The sequence below is a fragment of the Neolamprologus brichardi genome, chromosome 8, assembly GCF_056152115.1.
Source record: "Neolamprologus brichardi isolate AB-2024 chromosome 8, ASM5615211v1, whole genome shotgun sequence".
NCBI classification, from domain to species: Eukaryota; Metazoa; Chordata; class Actinopteri; order Cichliformes; family Cichlidae; genus Neolamprologus; species Neolamprologus brichardi.
Window position 1 is genome coordinate 15,575,303 of NC_142111.1, and position 27,193 is coordinate 15,602,495.

The 27,193-nt window shown below is 41.9% G+C and overlaps 1 protein-coding gene across 16 annotated transcripts in view; it reads right to left on the reverse strand.

Annotated features, from left to right (window-relative positions):
• The window catches only part of tcf7l2 (transcription factor 7 like 2), a 109,760-nt gene that overhangs the window by 70,949 nt on the left and 11,618 nt on the right, over positions 1 to 27,193 (reverse strand). For 5 of the 16 annotated variants that reach the window (XM_087844696.1, XM_087844692.1, XM_006791163.3 and 2 more), the window contains exons 1-3: positions 18,902 to 19,610; positions 18,636 to 18,702; positions 18,310 to 18,434 (exon numbers count right to left, since the gene is read on the reverse strand). In XM_087844696.1, the coding sequence (XP_087700822.1) occupies positions 18,310 to 18,434; positions 18,636 to 18,702; positions 18,902 to 19,090 (381 nt within the window). In that variant the 5' untranslated portion in view covers positions 19,091 to 19,610. Of the gene's footprint in view, positions 1 to 18,309; positions 18,435 to 18,635; positions 18,703 to 18,901; positions 19,612 to 27,193 lie in introns of those variants that run through there. The other 11 variants (XM_006791168.3, XM_035907860.2, XM_006791164.3 and 8 more) reach the window with 5 other exon arrangements.

Sequence of the window (27,193 nt, forward strand, 5' to 3'; positions counted from 1 at the left end):
TGGCCAAAGGTAACTGATGGGTCTTATACAGAAAAAAACTGTGTTTGGGTTAAGACCAAGCTATACTGGCTATATTTCATTCGCAATCGCAACCTGAGGCTTTAAAAGCAAGCATTTGCCCCAATGGAAAACTAATGAGAACAGAGAGAAAATCTATCCAGCAATTCACCATGATACCATCGACAAGTGCAAAACGCTACCGCAGATTGGGTTGGGTGGGGTATAGGAGGAGATAAAAAATAAAAACAGACAGGCAGTGGTGTAAGGAAAGAATAAGAATTAGGGAGTGAGAAAGAAGGGAGCAAGAAACAGAGGGGAGGGAAAAAATTCACAATGATGACACGTAAGTGCAAAGAGCGATTAAGGATTTACTTTCAAAAGGACTCCCATTGATCTTTTTTGATAGACCTGCAATAAATCAAACCGGATTGACTCGCATGAGAACCAAGCCTAATCCTTTAGTCAGATCCAGGAGAACTCCAACCAAACCAGCTGTTAATTTAGGCTTTACAAGATAAAGCGGGAGAAATCCAACCTGATGTACCCTAGGGCAGAGGCTTACATCATCTCTGTAAAGCAATCAACTTATTGCCAGTTTGGAGAGGTAATCAGAGCACATACTGAGAGAGGGGAGGGGAGGGGTAGTGGAAAAAGAGAAAAGGGAGATGGCTGAAGAGGTTAGGGAGAAAACAGAAGAAGAAGAATGTAAGAAACAGAAAATAAGAATCGAGTTCAGTTTAAAAATGCTGCTCTTTTTTTTTTTAGAAAAAAAATTTTTAAACTGATTTTTTTTCCTCCCCCCTGCATGCCGGGCAGATATACAGGTCTTCAGACTGAAACTTATCTTTGAAACCAAAAACATGTTTACACACAGTACAACTCCAATTATCTCCAGAGGGTGAAGATGAAACGGAGAGAGCCTTGCTTAGCTGCAAACAGGAGCTCTCTGGGTTGACAGCAGGGACTGGAGGACGGATACAGTTCCCCCCCCCCATCCTCCACACCACCCTGTAATTTCCCTGGAGGCCGGCCCAGACCTTGTCCCCATCCCCAGTGGCAAGTGCCACCTCAGCTGGGTCCCACCAGCCATGCTGTGGCTGCACCATAGCACAACCATAGTAATTAAAACGGTTATTTTTGTTTGGGGGAACAAGAGAGACTTTTTTTTTTCCAGATCTGAGCGGAAGTATTGCAAGACACCATCCAGCCCACACTGACTAAACCATGCCGATGTCTCTTTCAGTTGCGCATTTGGTGTTTATGTATATGTCTATGAGTATACTGAACGTCATCAGGGATCTACAGGAGTTTTAGTTCCTCTTCTTAACTGGGCGTGTGACACCGCGATGCAGGATGCAGAGGATAAAACCACACAAGCACCCTTTTGCAGTATGCACACTGACACAAAGACTCATTAGTTCGCCATCTCCCCTGTCTTTAATGTCCTGTTTACAACGCAAATCAACCAGATCAGCGCTGAAATCCAATCACGGGGCTTTGCAGGGCCCTTCACGTCGGCCTCACAAGAAAGCTGAGGAGAAGCAGGCCTTGTAGTCTCTGGACACTGTCCAAAGGAAACCAAACCTCAGGAGTCCAAACAAAACCACACATAAAATCAGAGTTAAAACAGCAGTCTCTATTCAGCCCATCCTGACCCCACAAGCACACACAGAAACACACACACACACACACACTTTTCTGACCCCTGCTTTTCTATCCTCTCCTGGTTACACTGTATGCACACAGGGATCATGCTGACTTCAACAAGGCTCCTGTAGAATTGCAAAATTGACTGAGGCTTGGGCTTCGACACACGCAGGACGCAGCCATGTAAAGGCTGCCGCTTAAGCTCAACTCACATCAACCTGTGCTATCTTTAGCAGCTGGGCTAAACTTTTAAAACCGCACAACTCTCTCTCCCTCCCACCCTCACCAACAGCTTCCCTCTGACTTCAAATAAGACAGCCTGGCTCTTTGGCAGTGGCTCGCCCGCTGGCACCTCCCTCCATGGCCGCAAGGTCACACGTTTAATTACACAGAAAGTAGTAATCTCACCAGACAGATGGCAAGCAGGCCGCCTCTCAATTACTTTATGCCCAATTGAATGATTACTGATGTTATTTGCGAAAATGTGGCACGCAGAAAAACACTACAAAAAGTAGATTTGTAGTACAAGCGGGAAGAGGGGTCGGGGGTGAGGTTACAGGGTCATGGCCGTGTTAGGACAGAGGCTGATGTGCCTCTTGCCAAGCAACTGCAACTGAGATAATAATAATAATACTAAAAAATATATATAAGGCGTAAAGAATACAAACACGGCTGTGTTAGCTTTTGGGGAGGGGAAAAAGCAACAAAAAACCCAAGTTTAATACGACAGCGATCGGTGCCACAAAAAACAGACGCTTATTTTTCTCGAAACCAAAACTGGTACAGAACATTGGCCTATGTGGAAACAGTCAGCTCCCAGCAGCCCAGTGGAGGAAACCGCATGACAAGGCCAATTTAAAACGTGAACAAAGTGTCTGTCTCTTAAAACAGAGCCAAGAAAGAAAGAGCTGGGTTTTCTTCATTTCTTTCTCCCTTTAGGGCTACCATTTTGTCATTGGGGAGAATCCCATTGGGCTCCAGTTCTTTCCTAATGAAAAAAAAAAAACAACACCCCTGACCGGCAAGTGTGAGCTGTCTCATCTCAGCATCCAACCCGTGTTCCCCGTCGATGCCTCACTCATCATCACTTAGCTCCCCCTGCCAATAGCTTCTGCGAACAATTAGAGGTTAACTTTCCCAGCGTCTGAGACCGCAGAATCTCAATTTCTGGCCAGGAAGCTCCAATAACTGAGCTACCTAGCCAAGAATCAAGATTCCCCTCAAGTTCAGGTCTGAGTTTTACCCCTTATTCAACACTTACTGTTAGCAGCGAGGCCTCTCTCAGCCTGTTTATGATTTAACACGACCGCAGAGCTAAATAACAGCAAATTAACTGTGCTGACTGGCCTCATTAATGTCATGCATAAAATGCTTTCACTGAGATCATTTCTGAATGTGCAATGGCAACCACTGATGTAAACTCGGTTGCCAAACTTTGGTTCTGGGCCAAAAAAGGTATGGCTTCTGGCCGGCATGATCATAAATTCTCCAGCCTAGTTGGGGTAACTCCCGCTTACGCCTGTGGGTGTCAGATTAAACCAAAACTATTTGTCTCATGCCAGGAGACTACATAATTTACAGCTGAGCATTTAATTCTAAATTTAACATAGCATACAAGGACAGACTGGCTCATTGGCTTAAATAACGTCACCCCAAGCCATGTAGCATTAAACGTACAAGCACTGGTAGTGAAGAAATTTGCCCTGTTGGTGACTGTAATAAGTCTGGAAGTTTCCACTAACTAGGAACAGTTGTGTTGAGAGGCACTGCTGTAAAATGATCTGCAGGAGCATATAGAAAACTTCCACGTTTTTTTTTTTTATATTATTATTCTTGAGTCAGGGTGAGGAATTCCACTGGCCTATAGATGGCAACCAGCAGTTGTTCTCCCATGAGGACGGGGGAGGCAAGCATCTGGGAAGAAGCGAGCAGGCGGATCAGGGGAAAACTATGACTACATCTGCATATTTACACCACAGGATTTTGAGTTTTCAGGACTCAAAGTCATCCCAAAAGCAAGTGCAGAAAATGAGAAGAAAGGGTCCGTGAAACTTCCCCAGAAGGCTCAGAGGACTTACAGTGATGACTCCCAGGCACATCCACAACCCCACGATACCCCGAGACGACGGGGGGAGGCTTCCAGTTGCCGTGCTCGGGAAAGAAGCTGCACCACTGTACCACAACACTACACCAATCCTCACATTGCTATAGGAAGTCAAGAGACATTTACAGAAGGGGCTGAGGAGCGAGGGACATGATGGTAGCCAGTATGTGCAACTCAAAATTTATACCCCAAATACCCACTGCATGTCTTTCGGTGTTAGATTATCATCAAGAGCAATGCAACAGACATGTTTGAAGGAAGTGGAAATTTGACCTACAAATTATTTAATTACTTTAAACAGTGTTGGCTGCAGAAAGTGAACAGAGAAGCCTATGCACCATGCATACATCACCCTTTAAGCCACAGTACTGCAGGGAGGCATGCCCATTTCACCCCCCACTGATCTGGAATTCTAGCCTGATGCGATCTCCCAATGGCCCACACTTGACCGTGGGCCTTGCAGTCTTTTCCCAGCTGCTGTATGGCAGGCATGGGCCGCAGTGGTGGCACCTGTCTTTGACAAGCCCCGGCATTCACACTAACTCTGGTTTCCCGAGGCCGGCTGCCTGGCAGTCAGGTGACATATGCTAACGCACAGTTTCCCTGACACCGAGTGCGCACACATAAACTCTGGCAATCCAAATCTACTAACCCAAGAGGCACTTAAGTGTGATCCCAACCACTTAAAAAGCATCTGCATCATAGTGAGAGAGGTCTTAGCCTCACATGTCTCTCTGTCTGATAGCTAACCCTGCCCTGATTCAGGCTGCGGCTTGAAGCTGTAAACCAAAGCTTCCCTCAACGCCTCTCACCCGCCCGGCGAGGCTCTAACCACTGTTTTTGCATACCACTCAGCTTGTGTAACCGTTGAGTGGTTTTGCTCCACCAAGACAATGGCTGCGTAACAGACTAAGCAGAGTAAAGACGTCTAATGTCAATGCACTGGAAGAGTTGATAAACAGAAGTCGGTCTACGCGGCGCAAGAAGCATAGACGAAATAAAAATGTAAGCACTGGGAGACTAAAGTGCCTCCAGGATAAAATAATAACAGTAACACGGATGAGACTGCCAGCGGCTGAGGCAAACACTGCACAGGCCAAAAGCAAAGATTTCTCAGGTGAACCGGTTGCAGTCTAGATAAACAATGTAATTATAACTCATTTTGAAAGTAAAGAGTTGAGAGAGAGTTTCAAAGTCAGCAGGGATCAAAATGAACAGAGCCCTCTAACGCTTTAGTCTGCTCTTCCTTCATTATCTTTAACTAAAATTAAAGTGTTTGCAAAAGTGTTGCAAGGGCACTATTAATAAACTAAAACAGAAACTAGGCGGCAACAGTGGTCACAAGGGTTTACATTTCTATATAAAAATCAGTCGTTTAACTTGTAGGACGCGAGGGTTGTTGACAGCACCTGATTGAGCTCTTGGTATGGCAAAGCATGCCGGTACTCACTCTGCTGCCCAGCAGACCAAAGCAACATTTCCCCACCTCATTTGCAAAGCAATCCCGCTTCCCTCCCACTCAGTGCATCTTTTTGTCATTTCCATGTCCAGGCTCCACTGGCTTTGTCTGGAGGAAAGCATGGAACCCGGTCTCAAGGAGACTGCTCTGCTACCAAAAAGCCCCCCCTCCCCAAAAAAGAAAGAAAATACACCCAACCCATTGAGCCAGCATACACTCACCTCTCCCCCCGCCTGACTAATGTGCCCTGACACTCGTACATCACCCGTAAATTGGCCAAATGAATTAAGCACGGCCCCTGCTTAGCTTTACGGGCTTTAAATGGATTTTCTCCTCTCCAGGTCTGTCCAGTAATTGCATTTATCCATCTTGTTGAAGCCAGGTTTACACACTCACAAAGATCATGCCAATCCCCGGATGCATTTTCCGCTCTGATGGCAAGAGTGTGAGAGATTTGTCATTGGATCATAACAGGTAATTCAAACAACAATTAGATGACAATTCCACCATATGTCAATGGCTGGCTCCCTGCTTGGATAGGACCTTGGTTGAAGCAATGAGGTTCCCCTCTATCGCTTCATCTGTCTGAATATCTCTTCTTGTTGCCATTCTCAGTGTGATAAATGCTTCCTTATAACACTTTTTATCTATTATCCAAGCCTCCAGGTTAAAACAGCAAACACCCACAGCAGGGAAGTACTGGCTATGAGTGTTCAGTGTTCACACACACACATTCAGAGAGAAAGAAGTAAGTGTTAAGGCAGAGCTGTGAACACCGGCATCAACGGGGGTCATCTCCACACTTGTGGATGTTTGAACAGAAGTGTATCAGCCATTGGGGGGGGGGGGGGGGGCAACGGACAATTCAGCTATGTAAACATGCTGCAACTTCCTTCCCTCCAGTCCTCTAGGCCTGCACTGAGACTAGCCAGTGTTTAAACAGCACACACAGCATTCCTGTGCCTGGGCCCAGGCCAGCTGCTGCATCCTCACTGCAGGCCTGCCTGCCTGCCTGAGCAGAGACAGATACAGGCCTTACAACAGCAAGGGTCATCCACAACAGACAAAGGGCTTTTATAAAAGATGCAAAACAGGTTGCATCTTCCAGAAATGCTCCCCATGCTGCTGAATGCTGTAGTCCTAGCTGACCACCCTGAGAGCTAAAATCATAACATCGCCGAGCCAGACCTTAACCATTTGACGCCATCTGTAATGATAAAGCAGGAAATTTATCTTTATTGGTACACGAAATATGCAAAGTGTGGCTGCCAATAAAGATAGAGGAGGCAGTAAAGTGAAGATAAAACACCTCCTGGTTCTAAAGTACACTGTGACGTGCATCACATGACACAAAGGCCAAACCTGCTTAGTAATGCCTGCCTCTAATCTCAACTTTCATTATGGCTGAACTGGTGGTTTCAGGTTCAAAGTTAATCTATAAAATGAACCTTTGGTTTGCATGCCAATGGACAGTAAACTAAAACTAGGTTCCATCTAAGAATAAAATGAATAGTTCTCGAAATAATCGCACAGTAAAGATCCGCTTTAGCGGAACAATTTAACCCACAGAGTAATAGCATGCAAACGTCATACATATGACTATCCAAATAGTTAGAGACATATCTTGCCTTACGTGTTGATCCATCAATAAATTGTGGACTTTAGTTGAGTTTTACTGGGATCAAAATTAAAAGATAAACTTTTGGAATAACCTGATTTTGAGTATCCGTGCAGAACTATGTACATTTATGTTATGGGAATAGATTTAATATTTAACACAGAGACCAGGCGTCATTCAGTGTTGGTTTTATTATAGGAAGACTGTGATAACTAGAAAAATTTGCATTTCCTGCGAAAATGCTGTGTGGATGCCTTAACGCTGAAGATGTCTGGTGAAAAAAGCTGAAAAAGTTGAAAAGTTGCAAAAAGTTGCATGGCGGTGAAGAAATGTAAAATTCTGCTGAAAATAGGTGAAGAAGCAGAAAATTTTGTTGAAAAGTGGTGAAAAGCAAAAAATTCTACTGAAAGGGGTAAAGACGGAGAAATTTTTGCTGAAAAGTGGTGAAAAAAAAAAAAAGGCTGCCGTGAGCAGGATTTGAACCTGGCCCTCCTGGTCTCAAAGCGGCTATTCATCTCACTGAGCCAAAGTCATTCTCGCAAAGAAGAGGTGGAGAAACTGTCACTTTTGCTGAAATGAGCAGAATGGCTGAGAATTGTGCTGATAAGAGGTGAAAAGGATGATTTTTTTTCAGAAAAGAGATGAATCAGCATAATTTCTGCTCAAAAGAGGTTTTTGCTGAAGACAGCTGAAAAAGCTGGGATTTGTGCTGAAAAGTGTTGAAAAAATTTAAAATTCTGCTGAAAAGAGGTGAATAACCAGAATTTCTGCTGAAAAGAGGTAAAGAAGCAGAAAGTTGCGCTGAAAAGAGATGAATCAGCAGAATTTCTGCTCAAAAGAGTTTTTTGTGAAAACAGCTGAGATTTGTGCTGAAAAGAGGTGAAAAGGCTGAAAATTTTGCAGAAGAGGTGAATAAGCAGAATTTGGGCTGAAAAGAGGTGAAAATTCTGCTGAAAAGAGGTGAATGAGCAGAATTCTGCTGAAATGAGGTTTTTGCTGAAAACAGCTGAAAGAGCTGGGATTTGTGCTGAAAAGTGGTGAAAAAATTTAAAATTCTGCTGAAAAGAGGTGAATCAGCAGAATTTCTGCTGAAAAGAAGTAAAGAAGCAGAAAGTTGCACTGAAAAGAGATGAATTAGCAGAATTTCTGCTCAAAAGAGTTTTTTCTGAAAACAACTGAGATTTGTGCTGATAAGAGGTGAAAAGGCTGAATGATGGCAATGAGGTGAATGCGCAGAATTTCTGCTCAAAAGAGATGAATCAGCAGAATTTGTGCTCAAAAGAGTTTTTTCTGAAAACAGCTGAGATTTGTGCTGATAAGAGGTGAAAAGGCTGAAAATTTTGCTGAAAAGAGTTGAATGAGCAGAATTTCTGCAGAAAGGATGGAAAGAAGCAGAAATTCTGCACTGAAAAGAGATGAATCAGCAGAATTTCTGCTCAAAAGAGTTTTTTCTGAAAACAGCTGAGATTTGTGCTGATAGGAGGTGAAAATGCTGAACCAATCAGAGGTATTTCTTCTGTCTGCTTTATCAGGCTGTGTACTTGTATGTATTTCTGCCATGGAGCGTTAACAAGAATCTGAGGTCCATATTAGGAAAGCTGCCAAAATCATAAAACTTTGCAGAATTGTAACAAATGATCAATATGAATTACTGGTCTGTGATAGTGTATTAATTTGTAGTGAAAAAAAAATGTGGAAAAGGTGGAATTGAACACACGACCTTTGGGCTTCAAACCCGTGTCATTACCAACTGCGCCACTGGCAAAGAGAGCGGGCGCCTGGAAAACAGGTTGATGAGCAGTCAGAATTAGATCGCGGTAAGAGGCGAAAAACGCCGTTTTTTGGAGTTACAAAACGTCGTGTAACTCAAGAACTAGGTGGACTAGAAACATAATTCTTGCACTGGGTGAATCAGCGGACTTTGGTGAACTTTGACTGCGATTTACATAGCTCTTTGTACTTCCGTCGCGGAGATATGACGAGAGAAGAAACGGCTTCATTTTCGGAGTTTGAAAACTGAGAGGAGGACAGATTTCCACTCCTCAAACAAATGTAATTCATGGCTCAACGGTAAGATGACTGTAAAAACTGCTTCGACCGTGAGTGTCAGCAGTGTCTGAAGATGAATTGGCACAAGCCTCATGTCTTAACTTTGCTTCGTTAAGGAGATATGACGATTTGAAAATGCCTTCAGTTTCAGTATTTCAGCTCTGAGTTTCACAACCTCCCCATAGACTTTGAATGGGGAGTTTTTAGACTTCGTGTCACTTCGAGGCAAATTGTGAAAAAAACGTAACTCGCACGATAATTATAGTAACATTGTCTTAAAGCCAGCAAAAATACCTACGTTTTGATGTATAATTTGTGGGGGATGAGTGGAAATTGAGCGAGTAGCAAGAAGTTGTTCAGACATGAAGAGAAAATTCAGAACGCACCAGTGCTCACTCTGAGTTAATTGCATAGCAACCATAGCAACGCATGTATTTTCTGAAAAATCACAAAGCTGCAACTGAAAACTTAAAGAGGCATTAAATGAAAACGGTAACAGATATGAAAAAGCTGAATCACACAGGAATAGCCCAATCATTTGAGAACGTTTTAAAGTTTGAATGGAGTTTCTACGTGAAAGTATGAGGAAGTAGTTAAGTTTTAAAAACACGCAAGTTTTAGCAGAATTGTAGAAGTTTTCCATTCATTTCAATGGGACAAATTAAAGGAAAAAAGTGTAATATTTTAAAAAGTATAATAGTAATAAACACCAAAAGATATAGCACACATTAGCAGAAAGAGCAGAACAGTTTAGAGTTTGAACTGAGAAAATCGGTTGAAAACTGAGGGAGTAGTTAAGCGCCAAAAAACGTACGGAAGCAACTAGAATAAAGTAGAATAAAGAAGAAAGAGAAACAGGATCTCAATAGTGTGGATGCCCTTTCAGGCATCCACACAATTACTTCCCTATTGTGTCAGTGCCTCCACTGGATACCATCAAGAGTTGCCAACCAAATCCGCTCAATCAAAACTGTGATTTCAGGGGGACGAGACTGCATTGTTTTCTACCTCCACAGCGTCGTCTTGCCTATCTGCTGTTCATTCGTTTCCCCGCTCTCTTGTCCGTTCATCAGTCCATCCCCTCTGGCTGGACAGAGAGGGCCACACATCTCACCTCGGGACAGTTGTCCAAACAAGCCTCTCCATTCACTCTGACCCCTCGAGGGAGAAAGACAATTGACAATTCACTTCCACCAGTCAATTTGTGCACTTTTGGAATTGACCCTGAACACTGGTGACACACTGGCCTCTCACTGGAGCCCGGATGAATACATAATACTGAGAATGCCAGGGAAGGGATGGGAGGGGAGATTTATTTTTTAAAAGCTGAAACCATTAAGAAAATAATGGGGGGAAAAAGATGCTATGCCATATAAAAATTAAAAATCCATCTTATTATTTAAAAATCGGTCAAAGATGTAATTAATTTTGCAAAAGCAGAAGTTTATATGTATATATATAGATATATATGCACTTCCAAATATCATCACCTGCACAATGACTGGCAATTCAGTGCCCATGTGCAGGCCATGTGTGGATGTGACAAGCTGTTCTCATGAAATGTTATCTAGTGCTGTACGCAAGCCGACAGCTGTCTCTTTAAAAGAGGCGTATTATTATTGTGTGTAAATAGGTTTCTAACAGCTGGTTAAAGAGCTAACATGGGAATTTACTCTTAATCTGTTTTCCACTGGAATTGCTTCATCAACTAGCTAAAAAAAAGAAAAAAAAAAGACTCTAACGTTGCACCACATCGCAGGGTATGGAGGTTACATTTTATTAGCCTTGTGCATTTTAAAATAATCTTGCCAACATTTTTTTTTTTTTTTTACACAAATCCCGCCATAATCCGCAGATTAGTAGATGCATTTATTTCGCTCGCACTTTTAAACCCTCCCTCACCTTTTGCGGGGAGTTATGAATCCACCACCTCCTGACGACAAAACAAGCAGACGATCACCTCATTAGCAGACCGGCTTCGCTTCCAAAACACACACACACACACACACACACATAATCACACACACACACGCTCCTTGGAGCTTATCCCGCTACAATTAAAAGTTTAATTAGTAGATTAAAAATACATTGACTGGACTTTTATCACCTTAAACTCCTCTATTATGTGTTTAGCACACACAAGTGCCTCCTTCCCATCTGAGCCATTTTGAACAGATTATCTGCATACTGAAATTCCCTTGACTACATTAAGGCTGCAGATAGAAACTGGGTAGAAAAACAACCATCTGCATAATATATCGCGCGTGGCTGGATGAACACTGGACAAAGACTTTTGTATAATTAATGTTTAATATCTAGATGTGAATATTTAAATAACACTGCCACCACTTTTGTGAGGAAAAAGTGAGGAAAGTATTTTTAAAACAGATACTGGAATGAATGAATGAAATTCTTCTTCTGTGGTACATTCCAGGACATTGTACCACATCCATAAAAGGCTGGTGTACCACAGGTGTTCACTGCACACTGGCACGGCTAGTCATTATCTAGCCCAACGTGATCATTAGGAGCTGTGTTTGGCACCTCCTCCCTGCATTCACACACACACAAGCTGGAATTACAAAAAAAAAACAACCTCCAATGGATACTCAAGCACTCCCTATCAGAAAGAAAAAGGGGGTGAGAGGGGAAGCTCCTTCGTCAACGAAAAGCATGTCAGCGCCAGTGCACTTTGACCCCTCCCAAACACATGCCGCAATCCAAACAGAAGGTCGACAGCAACCAGAATTCCTCCCAGCATCACGGCGGCCTTCTCACCCAGAGCTTTTAAGGCAAATATTTTCTGATGACGACGAGAATGGGAAGCACGAAGGGAAAACGTGGAGTGGAGGTTGGGCCGAGAGATAGGGCGGCGGGGCGGGAGGGGGGTTTATTCAGAGACGCGAACCACGCACATGAACACATGCCTGTTCGTCAGGCGTGAATGAAAACTGAAACTCTCCTGTTCCAATCTGTGTTCCTCTTCCCCCGCCCCCCCCCCCCTTTTTTTTTTTCATTCCTCCAAACGGGAAGATAAATGTGAAGCCGAGGGGCACTATTGTTTGGACATCTAGCCAGGAACTGTCGCTGCTCTCATTGCCCTGGCATTAACAGCAATTATGCGCTCTATTCAGACAGCTTTTGTGCGGCCGACCCCGAGGCCCCCCCACCGTCCCAATTCACTCACACACACACACAGGCAGAGGCCTAACACACATTTCCCGCTTTTCTCTGAGCCCCCCCTCCCCTCCCACTCAGCTACTGGTGAACTCATTTGACTACTGGAGCACTCTGGTCCCATTATGAATGAACTTAGAGGAAAAGGAATATGACAAACAATCTGTGGCTTCCTTCTAGATGCACATACACAGCATCCAGTTAAAAAGTGACATTTCCAGTGTTTTTTGTAATTACGACGCCTTTAAAAAATAGAAAAAATAAAAATACCAATTCTAGGTAATCATCTCTTGAAAGCATCTAATCCTAGCCCTACCCATAACCTTCATATCTAAAAAGATGCGATCAATAGTCATTTAACCTTATCTTCTTTTGCTGGATGCAGCAAAGTAACGCTGCCAAGAAAATTTCCAGCAACCACTTTTAATTATCTTATCGCCACTTCCATATAAGTTCACAAGTTCATTCCATCCTAGGAACACCTGCATTTGTACCCTGCTGCTCTTCAGTAATTTAAAATCCATAAAGAGACCGTAAAGTTTTTTTGTTTTTTCTTTGCTTTTTTTTTTTTTAAAAGGAACTTGGCGTATATTGTTGTTAACATATTCCAACAGTGCAAATATTTTTGTAAGAGGAAGAAGTAAAATGGGAAAATATTGGCTTCCCAAGCATATATCTCCACACTGCTTTTGATATTAAGCATGAACTTCCCACAATGCTGTGGATGTGCAAGACATTGAGCTAAAATAAGGTAACATACACAGATAAGAGATTTTAAGTGTGGCTACATGGACACACACACACAATAATTTAATTTCCATGTTTGAGGGAGCCCCAATCCCTGTGGGCCAAGAGTGGAGCTAGCCTATATTTAAACAGATGACACAAGTTTCATTCCAGATGTACAGTAGTATCTTTGTGTTCAGCTCTATAGAAATGCACTGGAGAAAGAGGTGGGGCTGGATGGGTGGGGGTAAACTGGGAGAGGAAGGGGGTTACACCAGGGGGCTGGGGTAAGAGGGACCCCAGTGCACAGCTGCTTAACTAATGCCTTTTTTTTTTCTTTGCTCAGACACAGAAAAGCAGAGTGTTGGTGGCTCACTGACGGAAACTAGGATAAATGGATTAATTCACTTTTAAGAATAAAAAGCAAAAATAAACATATACATATATATATCCAGATTGAACCGAGACATAATGATATGTCACATCGAAGGCAAAATTAGGCCTCAGATTAGCTGTTATTACATTAAAAGCAATAAAGTCGATGATTTAATTTTAAAAAAAAAAAGGTTCAGCTCCAAACCAGACTTTACTGCAGCTGCTACACCCAAACCCAGCTCACACTGCCACCAGGGAACCACTACTCCCTTCGCACTAGTTTAAAATCTGATTAGAAACACACCCCACAAACTGACTGATTTTTTTTTCCTCCTGCCTCTGTGGTGTTTCAAGCGGAGTGACAGATCGACGAGCGCGTAAGCTCTCACACGGCTCAGCCTGCCAACATCATCAGCATTAGACAATTAAGCCCCGCTAGCAGGGAGAATTTTTTTTATATATTTTATATATAAAAAGGTAAATATTTACTGCACAAATCTTTTCCATTCATTCACCAGGCACTAACAAAACCTTACTGTACTCCCTCTCTCTCGCTTTCTTTCTGAGTCCTCAGCACCACCACCAATCCCCCCACCCCACCCCTACATCTGCGATTCATTGACTTTACAATTTACCACATGTCGAGATGGGAGAGGTCGAGCCTCCATTTGAATCACGGCACAAATATGCGAGTGATTTATTGTTTTAAAAACCCCGGGCCGATTTAGTGCAACTCCACTTTTTCTGAGCATTACTCCTATTGGCAGACCATGAACAATTACAGTTCGGACTAATTAAGCTCTGAGAATGTGCTGTGCACCGCTAATGTCTAGCAGACCCCAATTTTAGTTTAATGGTGCCAAACTTTGCTTCCCAGCCACCCCCGCCTCCACCTTTTCTCTAACTTAACTCCTCAAATCCAAAGCAGATTGTACTTTTTTTTTTTTATGAGTGTTTATTGAGTCGAAGAAAAATAAGGACCTTTTTTCTTTTCCCCCTCTCCTTGCCTAGGATGAGAGAAGCAGCGGAGAGCGAGTGAGAGGAAAAGAGGGAGTAGATGCAGAAGAGGAAGAGAGAGATGGGGGAGAGTGAGTGAGAGAGCGAGCGGGAGCCGCTTCCGCCATACTTTGTAAACAAAAGTGATTTGCAAGACAAAAGGAGCGCAACCTTCCAACTAAATTCGGAGTGCATTCTGCAGCTTGAGGCACAAAATGCGGCCACGTCGTGCCACCAAACCCCCCACGGACACCAATTAGGCCCTATTAACATGTAAAGCCAATTTGATAAGGTGTGGGCCCTATCCCTTAAATCCGCATTAAACTATCTTCCCCCTTGTCACGGCCAAAAAAAAATAAAATCCATTTTACAACAGGCGAACACACATAATCCATATGATATACCATTGTTATGCTTATGCTGCTGCCATGTTTAGGAAAGATACTGTCTGTGTCATTTATAACAGATAACAGGCTACAGCAATGTGTGCACGTGAGCACAAAGGAGGTGGTGTGCACTTATGGGTGTTGATTATAATAATCTCACCAGAAAATCCTCCATTATTTCTTCCTTAAAAATAAAATAAAAAAAGACAAAAGACCGAGTCGGCCCCCGTATCAAAGTAGATTTATGGGTTTTTTTATTAAAAAATAGGTGAATGTGCGGCAACATGAGCAGTCCTGGCGTGACTAGACGAATGAAACAAAAGAGGAAAAAAAGGGGAGAAAACTATTGTTTCAACCACACAAAGCCTTTTCACCGCCCTGTAGTAGAATCATCACGGGTTCTCGGAGCGTCTTTCTTATTTTCCTCCCTTCCCACTCTAAACACAGTATTGGATGCACAGTGTTGTGTCTTCATCCCCCGTTTTGCTCCCCACCCCGTGCACTTTCTCGTTCTTTTTTAAACTGCTCGTAATTATACGTCGAAACTCAAAACCTCCGCCAAAAGTCTCCAGGCCTGGAGAATTATGGGGCCAGGGGTGGCGTCAAATATCTTAACATTCATAAGTCCGCGAGGCAGTAAATAAAGCCAGTGGATTTACGGCCCAGCAGCCCCGATGCAGGGGAGCTGGCCGCCCAGATCCCATTCTCCCTCCCTCAGCCTCTGCATCCACAGACCTGTTGAGGTGTAGATGTTAGCCCACAGCACCGGGAGTTAACCCGCCGCCTTTTTTTAAAAAGCCTAGTGTTAGCATTGGCAGGAAACAAAAGGTAGTGAGGAAGAAAGGAAGAGAGCAAAGGGAACAGGGGGAAAGGAGATAGAAAACCCAGGGTGAACTAGCCAGGCCACTTCTGCAATTCAACCTGCACCGAGTGATCCAGTAGGCCTTTGTGTGAGGTTTAGGGAGGAGGGAGACGGCAGGGAAAGGAGAGGAGGAGACGAGGGCAGGAAGGCTTTTAAAGCCCGGGCACAGCGTCATGTCAAATTGCTAAATGATACTAAATTGTGAGCCTCCTTGGGCTTAGGTGGTAGGAAAAACAAATTTTCACTGGTTATGACTCCCAGAGGTCAGACAAACGATCGTAATAGCCACATGCAAGAAATCTTTTTTTCCCCCTCCTTAAGTCATGCAAACACTAAATAAGTGAAGCAAGTTAAGACGTCCAGGGAGATCAGAATCACCGCCAGCTGATGGGAAACATTTAAACCCATCAGAATTTAGCCTGTAAGACTTCCAATCAATTGTATTCATTTAAATAATTTTTAAAAAGGCAAAAGGAAAAACCAGCATCGCAGCATCACCAAAACCGAGTGGAGAAAAAGAAAAGGCGAAGGTAAAAGCAGCGAGAATCAAAGCCTTTCATGCCATGAAGGAGAAAGTCTCATTCTAATGATACTAGCAGTCATATTCAGTGCCTTACATGACATGTTAGGGAGCAAGACAGCTAATCAATGTCCAGGTGAATTATTTATGCCAGCTTTAAGTCTAATAGATTTATATTACAGCGACCGCTGACTTCAAAGCGCTAATGGCTGGACACACAGCGCGCTGCAGACAAGAGGGGGCCGAGGCAGTACAGTAGGAAGACCACCATAAGTCAAGAACCACGTCCAGGTGCATCAGTAGGTTAAGCTGTAATAAAGGTTTCCGAATCATCTGCAAACGAGCACCTCCTTCTTTTAGATTTTGTAATGACTTTTCCTTAAATAAGGGAAAGCGGCACAGAGAGGAAAACAACAGATAAATAAATAAATCTGGGAGCATATATTTAAAAAAAAAATTAAAAATCTTTCCTTTCCTCAATTATGTCCGAGAATAGTATTTCAAGGGCATCATTAAGAGGGTAAAGGTCAATACGGTCTCGCCGCAGCATCCTCCAGCCATACCACACAATTTACTGCTTTTCTAACTGCTGCATAAGCACAAGGAAATGAGCGCTCCACACACAGTAGCGTGTGACAGCAAACTACAAAACTCTGCCATCGAAACAAGGAAGTGCTTCACTTCAAATCATGCGTGTTGTTGTGAATGTGTGTTTGTGTCAGTGCGGATGAGAATAATGAGTGACTAATTCCACATACCAGCCAGCAGCGTTAAGAAGGCTGGCTGACTAAGAGAGAATGAATGGCAAAATGTTCTCCTATGTGCAAAGGGAGCACGCACGCAAAGAGAGAACCTGTGTAAGCAGCAAAAGAAATATTTCATGTGAAACCATGGGTGATCATGTTGAACTCAAAAGCAGAATTTGTGTCAAACACAAAAGAAGGCATTGTGTGTCAGATGTGCGTTGATTTCCAAGGTGTGCGGAGAACACAAAAAAAAAGAGGTAACAAATATCAGTTTCGTTAGGCAGAGCTGAGGTGGTGGTGGTGGCGGCGGGGGCAGGGGGGGTGTTGGAGGGTCACATTTCCTAATGCCTGGTCTTTGCCTTAACCTTGTAAAATGAGATGACAGGTCCTAAAGCGCAGACTTGTAATTGCAACCGTTTAAAATAGGGGGGCAAAGAAAAAGGAAAAAAAACAAAAAACACCCATGGTTGAGAAAATTATGCTGCTTAAGGATTGCCATCGCCCAGTGGGACCGGCGAGGTGCTGAGCAAATGAGTAAGTGGGCATAATTACAGCATGGCTGATTGTGTTTAAATAAATAACATGAATTTATTTATAAATATGGGTTTACTGCATGGCACATGTTTGCCATGGATTCCTCGCTGGGAGCAAAGGCAGTGCACATGCAAAACAGCACAGTCTCGCACAATTCCTATCAGTAAATCACACCATACATACAAACATATATAAATATATATATATATATATATGTCTGTATATGTATATATATAAACACGCATTTGAAAGAATAATTAGAAAAAGCAAAAAATTAAATTAAAAAGAAAAAAATGCACTGCTTGATGTTTCAGAGGGGGGAAAGCTATCACGCATGCATCTTTTACATAGTGTCTTTACAGGTTTTGACACATGCAAATCACTCTGTAAAAAAAAACAACCCAATTTGCATATTGATTTTATTTGTGTGGTTTTACACTGCTTTCCCCTGCTTACAGTGTGTCAGAAAAGCTGCTATATAAAGGCCTGAATGCTCATGCATGGTGTTGCATTAAGAAAAAAGGGCATTTTTGATGAGGCCGTGCAAACACAAGCCAACTGCATTATTCAGGAGAGTAAAAACATGCACTTGTAAGCCAGGAGAATACGCAGACCCTTAGTAGTAATAATGATAATAACAACAATAATAATGTCATAATCATTATTAAATTATAACAAGGAGAATGAAATTTTCACAGGGGCTTGTGCATTTGATTTAAAAGTTGCTAAAAAAAATACTGGTAAAAATGCCGTGCACGTAAAGCTGACATATAACAATAACCTACTTATTTCTGTTTTTCCTTTTCTCCTTTTATTTTAACCCACTTGCAGCTCTTTAGCACTGTTAGCATGCTAGCTTCTGACCAGGGCAAACGGGCTGGGAGCCGCGTGCGGGCACGCATGCACGCATGCATGCCATTGTACTGTACACTTCACGGGGAGTTTGCAAAACTTGGCTCTGCATTTTTATCGGCTGCACTTCAGTGTGACAACACTCCGCGTCTGCCTTTGCCTCGGCGCCTAACCCGGGGAGTCAGTGTGTGTGTGTGTGTGTGTGTGTGTGTGTGACGAGTGTGTGTGCACATACAAGCTGTAAATAAATGAACTTACTGTGCGTGCTGTTGGAGAAAGTGATCCATTGGGAAGGTAGGGGCTTGTGAGATCGGGGATCATTATAAATGGATAGCCCGGGTACGGTGGGCTCTTGAACAGCCCTCCATCTTGCCTTTTCGCAGCTAACATGGCGAGGGGGGGAAGAGGGGGTTGTGGGAAAGAAGAAAACTTTTTTTATAAAGTGGCCTTGAGAACTTTTTTTTTTTTTTTTGCAAAAAAATTGCAATTGCATAATAAAAGGCGGAGGCACAGGCACACATAATGTCATGTTGTAGGTAGAAATAAAATAAAAAACAAGAGTGAACAATAAAGCAGAAACTCACCCTCCTCTAAACTTTCCCTTGTTTTGTCTCTGAAAGTTTCAGATCTAGGCGCAGGCCGTCTTTCCGCCTTGAAATGCAATGAAACACAAGGATTGCGTTAAAGTTAGCACAGCGGACGGTGAAGGGCGATAGTTAACTTTCTTTCCAAGTCCACCCGCTATACAGTGTTAGTAAATGTAGGCCCCTAAACTTAAAAACAGCGCCGGGGGGACGATCGATCCCCGATTTTTTTTTCTCTAACATGCGAAGAAACAGACTGAACTCACCTCTGAATCCGACGAGCTGTTCTGATTTGTTTCCGACTCGTTTACAAGAGAAGATTTGACATCTGCTAAATCCCTTTCTGCCGAGGAGTTCTCCGAAATTTTCTCTTCCTGCTCCCCTTCGTCTTTGAAGGAAATCATTTCATCGTTTGCGCCCAGATCGTCCCCTCCACCGCCGTTGAGCTGCGGCATTTTTCCCGAGCAAAAATCTTTTCTCTTTTCTTTTTTTTTTAAGAGACAAGGGGGCACAAAAAACCAAAAAAAAAGTTTTTTAAAAAAAAACCTTGATCTCGGTGATCTAGAAAAGTCCGAGTTTAAGTTTGGGGTCTGTATTGGCGTTTTCCAAAGCTCTGGCGGTTGGTACAAAACTAAAAAAGAAGGGAATCTTGGCAGAAAAAGGAAGCCGGAGAAGGAGCCGAGCCGCTCGGATTGAGTGAGTTGAAGTTGGTCGGAGTGGTTTTCAGTTCAAAGGCGGCGCTGATTGACAGATAGAGAGGGATGGAAATAGAGAGAGTCTGGATTCAGGATTATTGACAGGGAGAAACACACAAGAAACTAATGAGATTCAAACAGGGAGGGACTTGAAGTGACGTTTTCATAAATAGGAGGAAAAAAAAGGAGAGAGAGAGGGAGGGAGGGGAGAGAGAGAGAGAGAGTGAGAGATGGAGGCTGGAGGAAGCCGGCGGACGACTGCGGTGAAAAAAGCATGTGAGGAGGAAAAAGGCAGTTTGGGAGCAGGACAGTGATGGTAAAATAGGAGGAAGATAGGAGTTGCTTGCAAATGTGGATTAAACGCACATATGGGCGGTCTCCCAGAGGGGGGAGGAAGGAAAAATGAAAAAAAAAATGAAAAGAGGGTACTTCCTCAGGCTGTTTGCAACCAGTTTGACTCCTCTGTTCCCGACCAGTCTGCCACACTAGGGCCAAATAAAGTTAAGATCATAGCTGAAATTAAAGTTTTATTTTTTTATCCCCCCCAATCCTATCCTTTCACATTCAGATTCTCTAACCTACTTTTGGATCTGTCCTTAGTTTGCATACTAACTACTAGAGGCCCATCAAGGCAGAATAAAAGCTATTACTCCGACCTTGTTTTCCTATTTTATCTGCTTTGTCAGGTCCTTAGATCTATTTTTCATCATATTAGATAATGTTTCCTCAGATCTATTTTTTGGGATGGATGGTGTTATTGCATCCTGCTTTCTTGACAGGTGTGATGTCCTTTGGGACTAACCTGAATTCCTCACTGGCAGCACAGACTGACTACATATATTTATTTATTTTTTCTCTCTCTCTCTTCTCTTTTAGCACCCAGGCTGGACACAAACAACTGATGCAGATTTAGATGCTCCAATTCTGTGTTTTATTTAGCAGAAAATCAACCACAGACAGCTATATGATACTGCAGACTACACATATGCATATATTAGGAAGAAAGTTGAGAGAACTGCTTATAATTTGACAATATACATATTTTTTTTATATTTTATAGATTTTATCATCTAAAAGCCATTGCATAAAATTATTATAAAAAATGTTTTTAAAAAAAGAGAAAAATGTTTATCAGTTTTCTCTAAATAAAATTGACTCATTAAGGGTATGCGTTAAATAACAAAATAAATTATATTCTATTATATATATATATATATATATATATATATATATATATATATATATATATATATATATAATATATATATATATATATATATATAAATATATATATAAATATATAGATATACATATATATCTATATATGTGCATATTGGTAAATGAGTAGGAGGGGGGAGGTGAACCTCATCAGGCAGGAAATGCATTTTCTCTTACAGCCAATATATGATGGAGTAATCACACAAACACACACACACATGCACAAAAAATTTTTTTAAATATAGCTGCAAGAAACAGAACTGCATCATACATCCAGGTGACACTTACACTCTGTTGCAACATGGCTCCTTTCAGGCAAAAATAAAAGAGTGTGAGATCAAAAAAAAAAAAAAAACAAGCCACAGAATTGCTGATTAAAAAAATATTGTTTCATGTCATCACGCTCTAAGACGCATAAAAACAAATATTATGACGCTAATTCCTCTGTATCTGTTCTCAGCAGTGTTGTCAAACAGAACTGATGGGGAATTATGTGCACAGCGTAGCACCACTGTGCTGTGAATCTGCCTGCCTGACTCACCTAGACCAGGCAGCACCATGAAAGCAGACGATTCCGCTCGGTGATCACTGATGTGCCTTATCTGGATGCAGTGAAAGCTGTGATTGTGTTAGCTGGCTGCAGCCCAGCCAGCAGTGTTAGGGGGCAAGGAGGAAAAGGGGAAGGCATTGCCGTCTCTGGTTCTCATCCAGTGTGTCTGTGTTTAGGCAGCCGGTGGAAGAAGAAGAGGCACCCTGCCGCTCGGGGCCCTCCAAACCCGAGCCCACACAGACCAGACCAAAGCAGAGGAGATCCAAGCTGGCCTCTCCCCGGATTGCCTCAGCAGGTACCTGAGAGTTTACCGGGGGCTGGCAGCATGTTATCATGCATGCCGTGGGGACACCTGCCTCTGATGCCGCCCTGGTGATTCTAATCTACAGGACCCTTTAATATCATAATGATAGGCTATGCTGCTGCCGCCGCTGCCTTGAATGATGGAGCGGGAGCACACTCAGTGTCTGTCGCTGTTATTTATTTTGTTACCGGCATCTTCACCTCTGCATCCTTGTGGTTGTCGTTCAGTACAGACGCAGACTGCCTCATCCTCCTTTGGCTGAGCGCGTGGAGGAAGTCAGAAGCATCACCTGTGCCTGATCACATGATCGCACTCTGACCTTTTTTCTTTTCTTTTTTTTTTTTTGAACTGGCACTTTTGGAAATGAAACTTGGCCCAGATTTAATCACACTAATGTTCCCTCACACACATTTAATATAATTAAATGTCAAATTAAAGGTATATAATGCATGCTTTGATCATTTTGCTTTTGCTTTACAGGAACAAAACACGACATTGCTTTGCAATATATATGCATGCAGCAATATTTGCAACACACACACAAGAAGCTTTTTACGTAGTAGTCCACATTTTGCTTTTAATTTGCTCCTTTGCTTTCAAATAGTGGCTTGAATAATTAAATGGCCTACCCAGTCCAAACAGTCTTTGGTGAAAAGAGCTTTCATGAAGAGGAGTTACTGTTTACTATAATCTCATAATTCTTCTCAATCCCCACTACCACCCTGCACGTATGCTTCAGGTTTGTGTAAAGCAAATAGAAGCTGCACAAATAAAAACTGACATGTGTTTAGGCTGTACTGGTTTATGTACAGCCTGCACAGACAAAAATATCCCATAGGTTTTGTGTTCACAGGTACGCGTTTGTCTACAGCTGTTCCCAGTCTTAAAAACACAACAGGAGGAGGGTTAAAAAGATTCAGAGTCCTCGAATCCTCAGACATCACAGCAAATAGTCGCCTGCTTTCGAGCAACATGCAGCGAACATGCTCTGCGTTGTCAAACGGTTAATTTCCCATCATGCATCTGCGTTGCCACTAAAAGGTCTCTCGTTGCTGATTAACATATTAACGCTGGACATTTTCCTCCTTTTTTTTCCTGCACAAAAAAGCGGGCTGTTTTATGGTAACTTATTTATTCCTGCGACGAGGTTTGTTTACTTGTTAATAAGCCAGACTTAACATTTAACTTCATGTGCATTTGCAAATTTCCTCTATTGTTGAGAAAGATGCTGCGGAGCATTTTTTTGGCATTTGGCTCACATGAATTCTATCACCGGGATAATACTGCAGTTAGCCGTAATTACATCTATACTAATAGTCCTCATTGGGGTTTTTTTTTTCTTTTTAAAGAATGGACAGGATGGAGAAATAGATGTCTGTTTTACCTGATTATGAAAACCATGTCTAATGCTGTATATTATTTTAGGCTAAAAGCCAAATCACACAACAAATATGTAGTTTGCGCTTGCATTTGTGTGCAAATGGTTGAGCCCGCTTTCTTGAACACTCTTCCTCTCATTGTGCTCGCCAGATTGAGTGCATGGCTGTTGTCTAAGCATTTCTGTGTCTTTTAATTACTCACTGGATGGATTGGGGGGGTTTATATTCTATACATCAAAACGTGGCAAATGATGAGAAAAGAGCCGCTTTCTTGAAAATGAAGTCATTTCATGTGCACAATGTATATACAGTCGATATATACATTTATATATTTATTTATTTATTTTCACTCTTATTGTAAATGTACAAAAGGAGTTTCTCCACTCCCTTGCCCCTCAGCACTGTAATCATTTGACACAATAGGACAATTTATTTGAGAAAAAAAAAAGCTTTGTATACAGGAATTCCATTCATAAATCCTTCAGAAATTAATTTAAGAAGGAAAATGCTCAGAGAGTTATATTGACCAAAGCTTTAAGGGCTGAGGGTTATGTCTTTTTCACAGAGAGGACCTGTTATCAATGTAGAAATAGAAATCCAGTGCGTCTGCTCACTGAAGGTCACTGATGTCTCAGGGACGTGTTTTGCAGGAACATATTAGTATAAAAAGCACAATGTTTTGTTTTTTAATGCATTCAATTTCTGTCTGTGTTTATAACCCACATTACAAATCTCAGTGATGACAGCACAGAATAAGAATAATAGCATAATGAATTTGCCTGTGACTCTGCACTCATCCAAATCAATATTACCCCCACGAGAGTAATAAAAGAAACAGCTCGGTGAGCGTCTCATTAGGTTAAAAGTTTGTGAATCAATTATCAGAACAGGTCAAACCTGAGGATGCGAAGTTTCATTTTTAATTTTGCCAGCAAAAAAAAAATTGGATGAGGAGTTAGCTTGCAAACAGACTGGACACGTGTGATGAATGTAGACACACTGCTTTTCATATTACTGGAGGAACCGGACTCAAGCAGGAGCTAGCGTCTCCAGAACTCATCCGCGCAGCCAGCATCATGGGAACTATATTAGGCCAGCTACGTGAGCTGTCTCCTGTTGCCTCCAAAACAAACAGCCGAGCGATTTTCAGAAATGGACGAGATAGCCATTAATCAAGGTCTGAGGCAGGGCCTGAACTCTTTAAACATGGAATCCACCTGGGAGACGAGCTAACTTATGTACTGTGCTGCACACACGCACATTCACATGCACACGCACACACTGTTCACCTGTCCATCAGAGCAGCATCTTACAGGGAGGAGCAAGCCAAGCCACTGCTGGCTGGTAAATGTTACTTAAAGGTCAGTGGTGTTTGAGCCAATCGGTTGGTGGTTAAGTAATACTTTCAGACTGGCTTTAGGTAGCCGAAGAAAATGTTTATAGGCTGATTCAGGTGACTCATGTCATTCATGTGTTTCCTAATGGATCTTCTGTGAATTCAGTTTATATGTAATGCGAAGCAAACATGTAGTAGCCTTTGTCACACAGAAATCACTGACAGTCTGCATAAAGGAATCACAGATGGGTAAAGCCCACTGGCATTCTTCTTAAAAGCACGGCCCTCCCTGCAACGATGCACATAAGCACTCAGGCGGCAAAATCCTGATGAATTTGAGGTGTTCACCTTGTCAGCTGGCGAGCTGCTAAAGCAAAAGTCAGACAACAAATTTAACCTATGACCTTCATGTTTTTCCACCACTACAGAAAAAGTAAAAGAGGACAAATGTGGAGAAAGTATCTCCCTGCTGAGTCCTGCTTTATCCCTCTGAAGAAAACCAGGACTCCCTCTTCTTTAATGGTATTGTAAGCAGGACCGTTGACATCTCTGCACTTTTAATGAGGAGAAACTCTTTCTGATTCTTGGTTAAGAGAGGGAGAGTCTCATAGAAGGTGCTTCCTCAAACAGGAAGCAGAGGGCCTTATTGTAAGAGGAGGAAAAAGAGGGAACTGTGCCTTCTTCATGTTCCTGACAATGGGACGTTAATTAAAATCACAGTAAGGGCAAGTTGACCTTTTTGGGGTGTTATGTAAATGATGGAAACAGGTGCCTTTGTGTGACTGCGTGCGAGTTTTCAGCAAACTTTTGTTGTCTTGTGTATGCATGCTATTTTTATATCCAAGGGACTTATGCTCATTGAAGACAAAGTTTTGGTAGCACATTATCTAAACGTCTTTGCGGTAAACCAACCCACAGAGAGGAATTTGAGATGTTATTTCAAACATAAAGAGCGCCTATTTGAACTTGACATTACTGCTCATTTGCCGAGTTATGAAGAAGCGACGGGTTTTCTTTCAATGCTATAAATTCTTGGAAAAAGCTTGAGTACAGAGAACCCATTGCATCTTTAACGTGCGCAGTTATTAACGAGCGAGACAATGGAGACGTGACCTTGTGTGAAATGAGTCGCCTCTCGGTATAAATCAGAGCCGCGGCGTGTTCATTTGGCTATGTTTTCATTAACAGAGTGGAAGATGAGCCGCTTAATGAGACATCAGTCTGCGTTCTTTGTGCAATACAAGTCAAAAGAAAGCTAAACATCATCCAAGGTTAAGTTGTGAGCAGGTTATAGCTGATGCGAAGGCTCATATCTTGGTGGTCACATGTTGCTCTCGGTATCTACACACACAAAACAAGAGAACCGCAAGAATATCATGTAGATCTGAGCCAAAATCTGTTTGTCGTGTATACAAACCTCTTTTGTTTACTTGAGGTTGCATTTGCTTTGTAAAATATATGCGCTAAAATCCAGTCTTTATTAGACTGTTTAAAACTGTGAGTAATGATAAGTAGAGGGTGGGAAGCTTTTGTACAAACCATTACTATTTTAACTAGTCTCTATGTAATTACACTGGACTCCTTTGTGTCCTATCTAACACTGGAACACACATTTTACATCTCATTCCTCCAGATTCTTACCTGAAACTACTTGACATGTTGTTTTTCGTATCTTTATCTGTTAAATAATACACCTTACTTTACCTCAGTGTGTCCTTTGTTTTATACTTGTATATATACATCTGTATTTATTTGACTCCGACTCCAAGTTCCTGTGTTTCCAGACCCAGTGTATGTGTGTAAATTGCAAATAAAAGATTTAACTCTTCTCTTTATCTTGACTTCAGTGATAGTCTAACTTATAAGAATCATTCTTTTAATTTAAATCTTATACACCTAAATAACACTTTAGAGCCTTATATTATGTATGCCTGTTCCTAAAGACATAAGCCAGACAACTGCATTAAGTATTTAGGTCATTACTAAGTAGCATAATGTCAAACTATTTTTTTTAATCCTGTATTAAAAATCACAAGCAATTAAAGTAAAAGCACTCATTATGCAAAGTTTTCAGTGGTTTTCCATATTATAATGTTAATATTTTGACTTAATAAACTGATCATTACCATATATTGCGTTTGTCTCTAGAAATTATTGTTGTCATGTATATTTTGTAAAGTAAACTTTCATAAAATTGCATTAAAGTCTCATTTTTTTAACTGCTTATCCAGCTAGAGTCGTAGGGCAGCTGGATCCTATCCCAGCCGTCGGAGACAGGTTACACCTGAGGAACCGAAGCGCCTGAGGAAAAACCATGCAGCCACCAGCTCCACACAGAGAGCCCCCCAGCTGTCCAGCAGGTTCAAATCAAGAAACCGTTTTAATTTGAGGTGGCAGCGCTAACCACTGCACCACCACGCTGTCATAAAATATCTTAATATAGATTACACATACAGTACTGTGCAAAAGTCATGAATCACCCATTCAGTTTTTTTTATACAATATCTTGCATATAAGGAGCCAGACTTTCTCCGTAGTTCTCCAGGCTTTCTTAAAGTTTTCCAAACTTTTTCTTTGGACATTGGCTGCTTTTCACTCATATTAGTCCAGTCCTTGTACCTGATCAATTTCAGACAGATGTTATTTTGTTTAGCCATTTAACCTTGACACAATAATTATAATTTATATAATTTATATAATTTATAATTATAATTTAGATCAGCGGTCCCCAACCCCCGGGCCACGGACCAGTACCGGTTCGTGAGTCACTTGGTACCAGGCTGTGAGAGTTGAGCCACGGGTGTGAAATTTATGGTTTTCAGGGTTTTTATCGTTAACTCGGTTTCCCTGGGTCTATTCTCGTGTTGTAGTTGTGTGTCTTATTTTGAAAGAAATATCTACGCATTACCATAGTGACCAGAGAGTGTTAAGGGCCAGAGGGGAGGATGTCACTCTCAGCGTTGTTGGCGCATTTCAGAAGAATGCTGCTAATAAAGTTACACAATTACACAGTGAATTTGTATTTATTATTATATTTACAAAAAAACACAGTTTTTGTCTTGGTCGTATCATTTGA